Source organism: Cherax quadricarinatus, chromosome 88, assembly GCF_038502225.1.
Source record: "Cherax quadricarinatus isolate ZL_2023a chromosome 88, ASM3850222v1, whole genome shotgun sequence".
In the NCBI taxonomy this organism is placed as follows: Eukaryota; Metazoa; Arthropoda; class Malacostraca; order Decapoda; family Parastacidae; genus Cherax; species Cherax quadricarinatus.
In genome coordinates, this window is record NC_091379.1 from 8,809,496 (window position 1) to 8,822,964 (window position 13,469).

Sequence of the window (13,469 nt, forward strand, 5' to 3'; positions counted from 1 at the left end):
AAGCCAAGATCACAAGTTCTGCCTATTCGGCACGACATTATATATATATATATATATATATATATATATATATATATATATATATATATATATATATATATATATATATATATGTGTGTGTGTGTGTGTGTGTGTGTGTGTGTGTGTGTGTGTGTGTGTGTGTGTGTGTGTGTGTGTGTGTGTGTGTGTGTGTGTGTGTTCGTGTGTATGTATATATACAATGTGCTCACCAATTTGTACTCATTTGTGATTACAGGGGTCGATTCACAGCTTTTGGCCTCGCCTCTTCACTGATCGCTACTAGGTCCTCTCTCTCTCTGCTTCCTGAGCTTTGTCATACCTCTTCTTAAAACTATGTATGGTTCCTGCCTCCACTACTTCACTTGCTAGGCTATTCCACTTGCTGACAACTCTATGACTGAAGAAATACTTCCTAACGTCCCTGTGACTCGTCTGAGTCTTCAGCTTCCAGTTGTGACCCCTTGTCCCTGTGTCCCCTCTCTGGAACATCCTATCTCTGTCCACCTTGTCTATTCCCCGCAGTATCTTGTATGTCGTTATCATGTCTCCCCTGACCCTTCTGTCCTCCAGTGTCGTCAGTCCGATTTCCCTTAACCTTTCCTCGTACGACATTCCCCTGAGCTGTGGGACTAGCCTTGTTGCAAACCTTTGTACTTTCTCTAACTTCTTGACGTGCTTGACCAGGTGTGGGTTCCAGACTGGTGCTGCATACTCCAGTATGGTCCTAACATACACAGTGTACAGTGTCTTGAACGATTCCTTATTAAGGTATCGGAACGCTATTCTCAGGTTTGCCAGGCGCCCGTATGCTGCAGCGGTTATTTGGTTGATGTGTGCCTCTGGTGATGTGCTCGGTGTTATGGTCACCCCAAGGTCTTTCTCCCTGAGTGAGGTCTGTAGTCTTTGTCCACCTAGCCTATACTCTGTCTGCGGTCTTTGCGTGTGTGTGTGTGTGTGTGTGTGTGTGTGTGTGTGTGTGTCCAGGGCAGCTACCAACCCGCTTAGTGATGGAGATATTTTCAAAGCTGAAATCATCAGCCTAAACCCTTCTACCTGCTCTCTCTCTCTCTCTCTCTCTCTCTCTCTCTCTCTCTCTCTCTCTCTCTCTCTCTCTCTCTCTCTCTCTCTCTCTCTCTCTCTCTCTCTCTCTCTCTCTTACACAGGTTTTATAAGGTTAGGTTCCTAACTTCATTTACAAGCCAAGAGCTGTTATCTACATCAGCTCTCTTTCTCTCTCTCTCTCAACGTCTCCATGGATACCTGAGGAACATCTGGCAGACTTTACACTGATGCTCGGACAACACCAGTGACGAAGATGTTGATATAATACCTGTGTCGGGTGAGGTTCGTGTTTCCAGTTGGGATTGAGGGGAGTGACCAGGAAGTTGAAAATAGCCCCGTCAGTCACCACGAATGCAACAGATGTTTTATGTACCTGTTCCCGTCATGTACAGTCTACTGGGTTTTGAGGGAGAGAAGAAAACTACATTGAAAATCCACTCCCTTTCTCTCTCTCTCTCTCTCTCTCTCTCTCTCTCTCTCTCTCTCTATATCTATATCTATATATATCTATATATATATATCTATATATATATATATATATATATATATATATATATATATATATATATATATATATATATATATCAAGCAAACGTGTCGTGGGGGTTCGAAAGGAGATATGATGGTTGAAGACATGCACACTTTGTTGGATGGTAACACTATATATTGTCAGACTGTGGTAAGGGAGCCCAGCCTGCCTGTAGCTGCCTGGTAGGTCTAAGCGTGGACTGAGGAAGTTACAGAGGTACTCGCGCACACATGCACATCACGTGACGTCACACAAACAGTCACTAGGCCTAGTAAGGGATCGTCTATATAAAACATATGGATGGTACTATGATACTCAGATAAGCTATACAACGCATGTAAGGGGATCAGCAACTATTCTGACAAACGGGGGGGGGGGGAAATCATTAGCTCAAGTACTTTCACACTTATCAGTGCATCATCAGGAGCAATGCAATGTTGCAAGGGAGCAACTGAAGCAGGTGAAGTTTTCTCAGCTGCGGCCGGTGACACACCCGCACTGCCCTACTCTGAGGAAACTTCACCTGCTTCAGTTGCTGCCTTGCAACATTGCATACCTCCTGATAATGTATATATATGTAGCGACTACTATCTACAGGATGGAAATGAGGTGCACAATAGAGTAGTCATTAGCATCTACAGGATGAGGTGCACACTCGACTAACCACTGCCATCCATAAAATGGATGAGATAATCAGTCCCTCAGCCTCTCCAGGCTGAGGGACTGACCACCTCAAATACTGTTTCCCCAGGGTTGATGGACTGTTACACAAATAATCCGCACATAGAAGAGAGGAGCTTCGATGACGTTTCGGTCCGACTTGGACCATTTACAAAGTCACACTAACCAGAAGTGGAGCAGGACGGCTATATATAGGCAGGAAGAGGTAGTGGTGGTAGTAGTAGTAATAGTAGTAGTAGTAGTAGTAGTAGTAGTAGTAGTAGTAGTGGTAGTAGTAGTAGTAGTAGTAGTAGTAGTAGTAGTGGTAGTAGTGGGGAACTAAGGAGGAGGAGCCAGTCAAATATAAAGAAAGGGGAGCACTGCAAGGGAGCTAGGTGCCCATAGAGGGAGAGCAAGTGCACAGAGGTGAGGGGAAGGGTATTATGCCTTTTCTTGTTATTGATGGACTGATTACATCATCTTCATTTCACTACTATTACGTGTAGCTACACGTCTCTCACCTGTCGCCAGTATATAAGCGCCAAAATTCCTGTCAGTGCTTTAGATTCTTCAAGACTACGGTGCTGGTCACCAACTCCAAGGCTGAGGGACTGATTACCTCACCTTTGGTATATTGTTCTACAGTCTTCCAATAATGACCTTGAATTTGTATTGATAAAGCCACTGGATGGCGAAACGTCTACAATAAAGATACCCAGATGTTGCACATGTGTCTTAATTCCTGATCTGGTACTTGACGGAGGTATTAAATATATTGGTAAAGAGTGAGAAGACTCCCTGGACTTTGTATTTATTATCAAGTTGAAGCAATTACTGTGTCAAGATGATCATACTAGTGATAACACGCGCGCTGTACTTCACTTGTTGAGACGCTCGTGCAACACTTGACTATCTTTACTGTGACCTTCCGCCCACAAAGAATAATACAGTACTGCAGACTGTGGAAGACGTAAAGTAGTTTGAGGAGATCAGTCCCTCAGCTTTAAAGAATATCTCAGTTTTGTATACCTTTCTTTTTTTTTCAACAAGTCGGCCGTCTCCCACCGAGGCAGGGTGACCCAAAAAAGAAAGAAAATCCCCAAAAAGAAAATACTTTCATCATCATTCAACACTTTCACCACACTCGCACATTATCACTGTTTTTGCAGAGGTGCTCAGAATACAACAGTCTAGAAGCATACACATATAAAGATACACAACATATCCCTCCAAACTGCCAATATCCCAAACCCCTCCTTTAAAGTGCAGGCATTGTACTTCCCATTTCCAGGACTCAAGTCCGACTATATGAAAATAACCGGTTTCCCTGACTCCCTTCACTAAATATTACCCTGCTCACACTCCAACAGATCGTCAGGTCCCAAGTACCATTCGTCTACATTCACTCCTATCTGACACGCTCACGCACACTTGCTGGAAGTCCAAGCCCCTCGCCCACAAAACCTCCTTTACCCCCTCTCTCCAACCCTTCCGAGGACGACCCCTACCCCGCCTTCCTTCCCCTACAGATTTAAATGCTCTCCATGTCATTCTACTTTGATCCATTCTCTCTAAATGACCAAACCACCTCAACAACCCATCTTCTGCCCTCTGAATAATACTTTTATTAACTCCACACCTTCTAATTTCCACACTCCGAATTTTCTGCATAATATTTACACCACACATTGCCCTTAGACAGGACATCTCCACTGCCTCCAACTGTCTCCTCGCTACTGCATTTACCACCCAAGCTTCACATCCATATAAGAGTGTTGGTACTACTATACTTTCATACATTCCCTTCTTTGCCTCCATAGATAACGTTTTTTGACTCCACATATACCTCAACGCACCACTCACCTTTTTTCCCTCATCAATTCTATGATTAACCTCATCCTTCATAAATCCATCCGCCGACACGTCAACTCCCAAGTATCTGAAAACATTCACTTCTTCCATACTCCTCCTCCCCAATTTGATATCCAATTTTTCTTTAAATCATTTGATACCTTCATCACCCTACTCTTTTCTATGTTCACTTTCAACTTTCTACCTTTACACACGTTCCCAAACTCATCCACTAACCTTTGCAATTTTTCTTTAGAATCTCCCATAAGCACAGTATCATCAGCAAAAAGTAACTGTGTCAATTCCCATTTTGAATTTGATTCCCCATAATTTAATCCCACCCCTCTCCCGAGGGGTGGGACATTGGTGACATTACACATCCCTGTCTAAGACCGGGAAGTAGTCTCCTTCTCTTCTACACACCCTAACCTGAGCCTCACTATCCTCATAAAAACTCTTTACAGCATTTAGTAACTTACCACCTATTCCATATACTTGCAACATCTGCCACATTGCTCCCCTATCCACTCTATCATATGCCTGTTCTAAATCCATAAATGCAATAAAAACTTCCCTACCTTTATCTAAATACTGTTCACATATATATGTTTCAATGTAAACACTTGATCTACACATCCCCTACGCACTCTGAAGCCTCCCTGCTCATCTGCAATCCTACATTCTGTCTTACCTCTAATTCTTTCAATTATAACCCTACCGTACACTTTCCCTGGTCTCTTCTGTCTCCTTTCCCTTCATATAAAGCAGTGGTTTCCAAACTGGGGGTAAATTACCCCCTGGGGTAATTTAACCATTTTTGGGGGGTAATGGAGGGGTGACAGAAAAAAATTTATGAATTCTGAAAATCAAGAAAACAATGCGGTACCCGGTATGAGGATTATTGTTAACTTTGTCTTAGTATATTATAAGTAAGTAATAAAGTTAAACCAAATAACAATAAACATCAAAAACTAATATACAGTATTAGAAAAGAAGAAATATATAGCTAAGTGTGTGGAAACCCAAAAGTATTTTGACAAGTATGCTTAAGGACAAAAGTCACTCAGTAGCCCAGATCGACCTGTCCAGTACGCGTCACTCACTTCCTGAGGCTGCCTCTATTTCACACTGTCAGTTTATCTGTGAGCATCAGCCGAGGTAGACATAAGCTGGTATGTATGTGTACTGCCCTGTGCAGTATATAGTTAGTATTTACCCACTGTTACTGTGAATTTGTAGCTATTATAAATTTTATATATAATGTATGCGTGGTTCTTACGTTTTCAATGGTTTTGCTAGGATTAGCAGAGTATGCGAGGCTGTATATGTTCACGTTTAGCCATATATATCAATAATAACAGCATTTTGTGAAAGGGGTAACATGCTTTATGTGGCATGTTAAATTGGGTAACAAGCTGAAAAAGTTTGGGAACCACTGATATAAAGGGACTATGCATGCTCTCCGCCAATCCCTAGGTACCTTCCCCTCTTTCATACATTTATTAAACAAAAGTACCAACCACTCCAACACTATATGCCCCCCTGCTTTTTGTAGTAGGTAGTAGGTTGGTAGACAGCAACCACCCAGGGAGGTACTACCGTCCTGCCAAGTGAGTGTAAAACGAAAGCCTGTAATTGTTTTACATGATGGTAGGATTGCTGGTGTCTTTTGTCTGTCTCATAAATATGCAAGATTACAGGTATGTCTTGCTACTTCTACTTACACTTAGGTCACACTACACATACATGTACTCGTTTATTTGTACACACTCATCTGAGTTTTCTTACTTTTCCTTTTATATCCGTGGGGAAGTGGAATAAGAATCTTTCCTCCGTAAGCCATGCGTGTGCGTGTTGTAAAAGTCAACTAAAATGCCGGGAACAATGGGCTAGTAACCCCTTTTCCTGTAAATATTACTAAAAAGAATAAGAAGAAAATTGTCAAAGTGGGAAGTCTGAATGTGCGTGGATGTTGTGCAGATGATAAGAAAGAGATGATTGTGGATGTTATGAATGAGAAGAAGCTGGATGTCCTGGCTTTAAGTGAAACAAAGCTGAAGGGGGTGGGAGAGTTTCAGTGGAGAGGAATAAATGGTATTAGGTCAGGGGTTTCAAATAGAGTTAGAGCTAAAGAAGGAGTAGCAATAATGTTGAAGGATAAGCTATGGCAGGAAAAGAGGGACTATAAATGTATTAATTCAAGGATTATGTGGAGTAAAATAAAGACTGGATGTGAAAAGTGGGTTATAGTAAGCATATATGCACCTGGAGAAGAGAGAAGTGTAGAGGAGAGAGAGAGACTTTGGGAAATGTTGAGTGAATGCGTGGGGAGTTTTGAATCAAGTGTGAGAGTAATGGTGGTTGGGGATTTCAATGCTAAAGTGGGTAAAAATGTTATGGAGGGAGTAGTAGGTAAATTTGGGGTGCCAGGGGTAAATGTAAATGGGGAGCATTTAATTGAGCTATGTGTAGAAAGAGATTTGGTAATAAGTAATACATATTTTATGAAAAAGAGGATAAATAAATATGCAAGGTATGATGTAGCACGTAATGAAAGTAGTTTATTAGATTATGTATTGGTGGATAAAAGGTTGATGGGTAGGCTCCAGGATGTACATGTTTATAGAGGGGCAACTGATATATCGGATCATTATTTACTTGTAGCTACAGTTCGAGTAAGAGGTAGATGGGAAAAGAGGAAGGTGGCAACAACAAGTAAGAGGGAGGTGAAAGTGTATAAACTAAGGGAGGAGGAAGTTCGGGTGAGATATAAGTGACTATTGGCAGAAAGGTGGGCTAGTGCAAAGATGAGTAGTGGGGGGGGGGGTTGAAGAGGGTTGGAATAGTTTTAAAAATGCAGTATTAGAATGTGAGGCAGAAGTTTGTGGTTATAGGAGGGTGGGGGCAGGAGGAAAGAGGAGTGATTGGTGGAATGATGAAGTAAAGGGTGTGATAAAAGAGAAAAAGTTAGCTTATGAGAGGTTTTTACAAAGCAGAAGTGTTATAAGAAGAGCAGAGTATATAGAGAGTAAAAGAAAGGTGAAGAGAGTGGTGAGAGAGTGCAAAAGGAGAGCAGATGATAGAGTGGGAGAGGCACTGTCAAGAAATTTTAATGAAAATAAGAAAAAAATTTGGAGTGAGTTAAACAAGTTAAGAAAGCCAAGGGAAAGTATGGATTTGTCAGTTAAAAACAGAGTAGTGGAGTTAGTAGATGGGGAGATGGAGGTATTAGGTAGATGGCGAGAATATTTTGAGGAACTTTTAAATGTTGAGGAAGAAAGGGAGGCGGTAATTTCATGCACTGGCCAGGGAGGTATACCATCTTTTAGGAGTGAAGAAGAGTGCTTCAGAGTGTGTCAGGGAAGAATAGAGCCTGCTTCCTGGCAGTGAGAGCCCCTCATGCTGGGGACTTTCTGTTGGCTGTTCCCAATTCCAGCCTTGGCACACGCCTAGACCCACAGACCATCTGCATCGGTGTTGCCCTTCGACTTGCCGCCCCTATTCTCGCCGAACACAGTTGTATTTGTGGCAGTGAAGCAGCAGACCGATTCGGGTACCATGGTCTTGTGTGCCGTAAATCCGAGGGAAAGATTGCAAGACATGAGGAGGTTAATAACATTATCAAGAGGAGCCTCACAACAGCTGAATGCCCAGCAGTAAGGGGGCCACCCCAACTATGCAGATCTGATGGCACCCAGAAGCATCCAGATGGTATCACCCTTCAAGCCTGGACAGATGGGAAGCAGGTGGTGTGGGACTATACATGTGCTTCTACCTTGGCTGATACCTATCTCCAATACACCAGGGAGGAAGGAGGGGCAGCTGCCAGCTTCAGGGAGTCCCAAAAGTCTAGAAAATATGGAGAACTTGCCCATCATTATATGTTTGTTTCCATAGGCTCAGAGACCCTTGGCTCATGGGGAAAGAGTGCATCTAAATTCCTTAAGGAGCTGGGAAAAAGACTCATCAAGGTAACTAGGGATCCCAGGGCAGCTAGTTTTCTGTTCCAGCGGCTCAGTGCGGCTGTTCAAAGGGGTAATGCCTGCTGTATTTTGGGCACGCGCCCCAGCTCTGAGGAGCTGGATGAGATTTTCGCCTTATAATCGGTGATACACACGTAACAACATGTACCTTGTGTGCCACCTTTATATGAACAATGTATCTCTTAAATCTTCTGTACCATATTATGTAATAAAATATTCCTATTGGTAAAAAAAAAATATGAAAAAATGGGGTGGTAGGGGAAGTGGAATATTCAAACGGCTTCAGGAAGAAATCCAAATATTCTTCCTTGAAGCCTTTTTATCCACTTCTCCGAGGCTGTGGGTCCCACAATTTACACCAGAGGTTGACCCCATTTTATATATATATATATATATATATTCTAGGGGTCAGCGCCCCCCGCAGGCAGGACCCAGAGCACACCTCTAGGACACAATGTGACCACCTTATGTTAGTAATAATTTATGTGTAACAGTAACGTTATAACGTGTGATGGTGAGAGTTTTAACGTTATGGTATTACAGGTGTCAGTGATGACCGCCATGATGGTGGGTGGCGGTGGCTTCATGGGAGGAGTGGGTGGCATGAGTCGGGGTGGGCTGGCAGCGCCGCCCACCACCACTGCTACCACCACTACTACTACCACCCCAGGGACCCACCACAACCTCCGGCTCCCCTCGCCACACTCCCCTCCTTCCCCAACCTCCAGTGACTCCCCTACTTCCCCTGCCAGGTGAGTACCGCGCCTTCTATCACGACTTTTTTTGCTTTTTAAAGTCAACGCTGAAAAATAAATGTGAGTCATGAAAAATAAAAGTTAGTCCTGAAAAATAATAGTTTGTCATGAAAAATAAAAGTTTGTCATGAAAAATAAAAGTTAACCCTGAAAAATAAAAGTTAACTGAAAAATAAAGTTAACCCTAAAAATAAAAGTTAACTCTGAAAAATAAAAGTTAACCTTGAAAAAATAAAAATAATAACAATAATAATAAGAGTAATAATAATAATAATAATAATAATAATAATAATAATAATAATAATAACAGAGGTAGATAACTTAGTGTTGACAACATTACCATCATTGCGAGGTTAGTCCTGTTTGTGGGTTACCTGAAGATGATTTTGGGGGTCACCGCCCCTCCCACACGGTGGTGCGGTCCTAGACCAGGCCTGGTTGCTGGCCTGATGGACCAATACCTTCACCCAAGGCAAAGAACCCAGCTCCTCTAGGACGGGGATATTTCCCCTTTCGTCTAAATTTCTTGGAGATTATGACCGGTGACATGAAACGATCGATATAGATCGTGGAATGGGAATAATTGTCATGGATTAATTTTGCTTTGTCATATTTTTGGAATATAAAAGCGGGATGGTCATGACTGTTGCAAGTTGATAATGGTAGTGTATGTTTGAGGACGTTTGTAACTGGATGAGAGACTGTCCACCTTGATACAAGGTTGAGGGACTGACCACCGTGTTACAAGGTTGAGGGACTGACCACCTTGTTACAAGGTTGAGGGACTGACCACCTTGTTACAAGGTTGAGGGACTGACCACCTTGTTACAAGGTTAAGGGACTGACCACCTTGATACAAGGTTGAGGGACTGACCACCTTGATACAAGGTTGAGGGACTGACCACCTTGTTACAAGGTTGAGGGACTGACCACCTTGTTACAAGGTTGAGAGACTGTCCACCTTGTTACAAGGTTGAGAGACTGTCCACCTTGTTACAAGGTTGAGAGACTGTCCACCTTGTTACAAGGTTTAGAGACTGTCCACCTTGTTACAAGGTTGAGAGACTGTCCACCTTGTTACAAGGTTGAGAGACTGTCCACCTTGTTACAAGGTTGAGAGACTGTCCACCTTGTTACAAGGTTGAGAGACTGTCCACCTTGTTACAAGGTTGAGAAACTGTCCACCTTGTTACAAGGTTGAGGGACTGACCACCTTGTTACAAGGTTGAGAGACTGACTACCTTGTTACAAGGTTGAGAGACTGACCACCTTGTTACAAGGTTGAGAGACTATTGACCACCTTGTTACAAGGTTGAGGGACTGACAACCTTGTTACAAGGTTCAGAGACTGACTACCTTGTTACAAGGTTGAGGGACTGACAACCTTCTTACAAGGTTGAGAGACTGACTACCTTGTTACAAGGTTGAGGGACTGACTACCTTGTTACAAGGTTGAGGGACTGACTACCTTGTTACAAGGTTGAGGGACTGACCACCTTGTTACAAGGTTGAGAGACTGACTACCTTGTTACAAGGTTGAGGGACTGACTACCTTGTTACAAGGTTGAGGGACTGACCACCTTGTTACAAGGTTGAGTGACTGACAACCTTGTTACAAGGTTGAGAGACTGGCTACCTTGTTACAAGGTTGAGGGACTGACAACCTTGTTACAAGATTGAGGGACTGACTACCTTGATACAAGGTTGAGGGACTGACTACCTTATTACAAGGTTGAGGGACTGACAACCTTGTTACAAGGTTGAGAGACTGACTACCATGTTACAAGGTTGAGGGACTGACAACCTTGTTACAAGGTTGAGGGACTGACTGCCTTTTAACAAGGTTGAGGGACTGACCGCCTAGCAAGGTTGAGGGACTGACCACCTAGCAAGGTTGAGGGACTGATCACCTAGCAAGGTTGAGGGACTGACCACCTAGCAAGGTTGAGGGACTGGCCACCTAGCAAGGTTAAAGGACTAACCACCTAGCAAGGTTGAGGGACTGGCCACCTAGCAAGGTTAAAGGACTAACCACCTAGCAAGGTTGAGGGACTAACCACCTAGCAAGGTTGAGGGACTAACCACCTAGCAAGGTTGAGGGACTAACCACCTAGCAAGGTTGAGGGACTGACCACCTAACAACGTTGAGGGACTGGCCACCTTATAACAAGACTGAGGGACTGACAACCCTCCAACAAGGTTAAAACGCCATATAAATTCCACGAAAAACGAAGTTATAAACGCCATATAAACTAATTATTATTATTTTCACTTTCCCCTCATTTATATTCTATTTTAAATTGTCTACAATCACATTAGGAAAAAAATATTAGATTTTTGTTTCAAATGAAATATAATTTTATTAAATTGGTTAATTTTGCAATTGTCCTGGTAAAAAAGTTTGTGCTGCGAGAACTGTCATATCTTTAGTAATAATAGTTAAATTCTTGATAATATTAACTTTAACTGTAGCATATTGCATTTAACACATATGTATCTTACCGTGTGTAGTTCTGGTCGACACAGACACAAAGTTTTAGTTAAATTCTTGGTAACAGTAACCGGATAGTTGTAGCCTCATGTATCTAACACATATGTATCTTACTATGTGTAGTCCTGGTCGACACATGGGCAACAAGGCATGCGGCGTGTGTGGAGACGTAGCCAAGTCCATGCACTTTGGAGGCCTCTCGTGCGACTCCTGCAAAGCCTTCTTCAGACGCTCAGTACAAAACAACGCTCACAAGGGCTTTACCTGCCCTTATGAAAAAAAATGCATAATAGCCGTCTCATCCAGAAAAGCTTGTCAGTACTGTAGGTGAGTTTGACCTATGTTTTGCTCTGTACTGTATTTTTCAGCATATAAGGCGCACGACAGAAGTATCATAACAGTAAGTCAGTGATCACATTCAAGGGGTAATTATCCTCTTTATGCTAAAGCTTAAGCCTACCCTTGACCCTGACCTCAAGAATATAAGGCGCAGGCTGATTTTCCAAGGCTTTTTGTGGATAAAAATGGTGCGCCTTATATGCCGGAAAGCATGCTGTACCTTGTACCTTTATCTCTACACCTTTGATGAGTTGCAAGAATTCTACTCGACTGCTGCTGCTCATGGTAAAAGTTCTTGTCGCTCAGTGCAGCTAGGTAAGGTAAATATGTATGTGTCTTGTGATTAGTGAAGAGAGGATCGAGCCTACAGCACTCCTTGTGATCATTGTTGATAAACAGTGACTGGAGACTCGAACTGTGGTGCTGGCAGTGACAGGTCCAGTGCTCTACCAATGAACCAGGAAGCTTACAACAGGGAAGCTTACATTAAGAGGTTTACAATAAGAAGCTTACAATAGGAGGCTTATAATAGGAAGCTTACACTAAGAAATTTACAATAAGCTTACGATAAGAAGCTTACAGTAGAAATCTTACAGTAGAAAGCTTGTAATAAGTTTACAATAAGAAGCTTACAGTAACAAGCTTGCAATATGAAGCTTAAAATAGAAAGCTTATAAAAAGAAGCTTACAATAACTAGCTTACAATACGAAGCTTACAATAGAAAGCTTACAATAAGAAGCTTACAATAAAAAGCTTACAATAGGAAGCTTACAATAAGAAGCTTACAATAGAAAGCTCACAATAGGAAGCTTACAATAACAAGCTTACAATAGTAATCTTACAATAAGAATACAATAGAAAGCTTACAATAGGAAGCTTACATTAAGAAATTTACAATAAAAGGCTTACAATAATAAGCTTACAATAGGGAGCTTACAATAAGCTTACAATGGGAAGCTTATATAAGGAAGCTTGATGGGTCAGTGGTAGAATAATGGACCAGCTATACACCTGCCACCACGGTTCAAGTCTGTCCGTTCTTCACTTGATAACATTCACGATTATTCATTACGACTTATCTTGAGTCTTGCCCATGTCAGTGGGCAACCCACAGTATTACCCATGTCAGTGGGCAACCCACAGTATTACCCATGTCAGTGGGCAACCCACAGTATTACCCATGTCAGTGGGCAACCCACAGTATTACCCATGTCAGTGGTCAACCCACAGTATTACCCACGTTAGAGAGGTAACCCACAGTATTACCCACGTTAGTAGATAACCCACAGTATTACCCACGTCAGTATACTACTCACAGTATTACCCACGTCAGTGGGTAATACCCACTAACGTGGGTACGTTAGTGGTTAACAAACAGTATTACCTACGTTAGAGGGTAACCCACAGTATTACCCACGTTAGTGGGTAACCCACAGTATTACCCACGTCAATGTATTACCCACAGCATCGCCCACGTCAGTGTACTACCCACAGCATCACCCACGTCAGTGTACTACCCACAGCATCACCCACGTCAATGTACTACCCACAGCATCACACACGTCAGTGTACTACCCACAGCATCGCCCACGCCAGTGTACTACCCACAGCATCACCCACGTCATTGTACTACCCACAGCATCACCCACGTCAGTGTACTATCCACAGCATCACCCACGTCAGTGTACTACCCACAACATCACCCACGTCATTGTACTACCCACAGCATCACCCACGTCAGTGTACTACCTACAGCATCACACACGTCAGTGTACTA

General features: G+C 42.6%; 1 protein-coding gene across 6 annotated transcripts in view; it reads left to right on the forward strand.

Moving 5' to 3' along the window:
• Positions 1-13,469, forward strand: part of LOC128698493 (uncharacterized) — a 160,443-nt gene that overhangs the window by 136,645 nt on the left and 10,329 nt on the right. For all 6 annotated transcript variants that reach the window (XM_070103968.1, XM_070103969.1, XM_053790715.2 and 3 more), the window contains exons 3-4: positions 8,650-8,858; positions 11,476-11,679. In XM_070103968.1, the coding sequence (XP_069960069.1) occupies positions 8,659-8,858; positions 11,476-11,679 (404 nt within the window). In that variant the 5' untranslated portion in view covers positions 8,650-8,658. The remainder of the gene's footprint in view (positions 1-8,649; positions 8,859-11,475; positions 11,680-13,469) is intronic.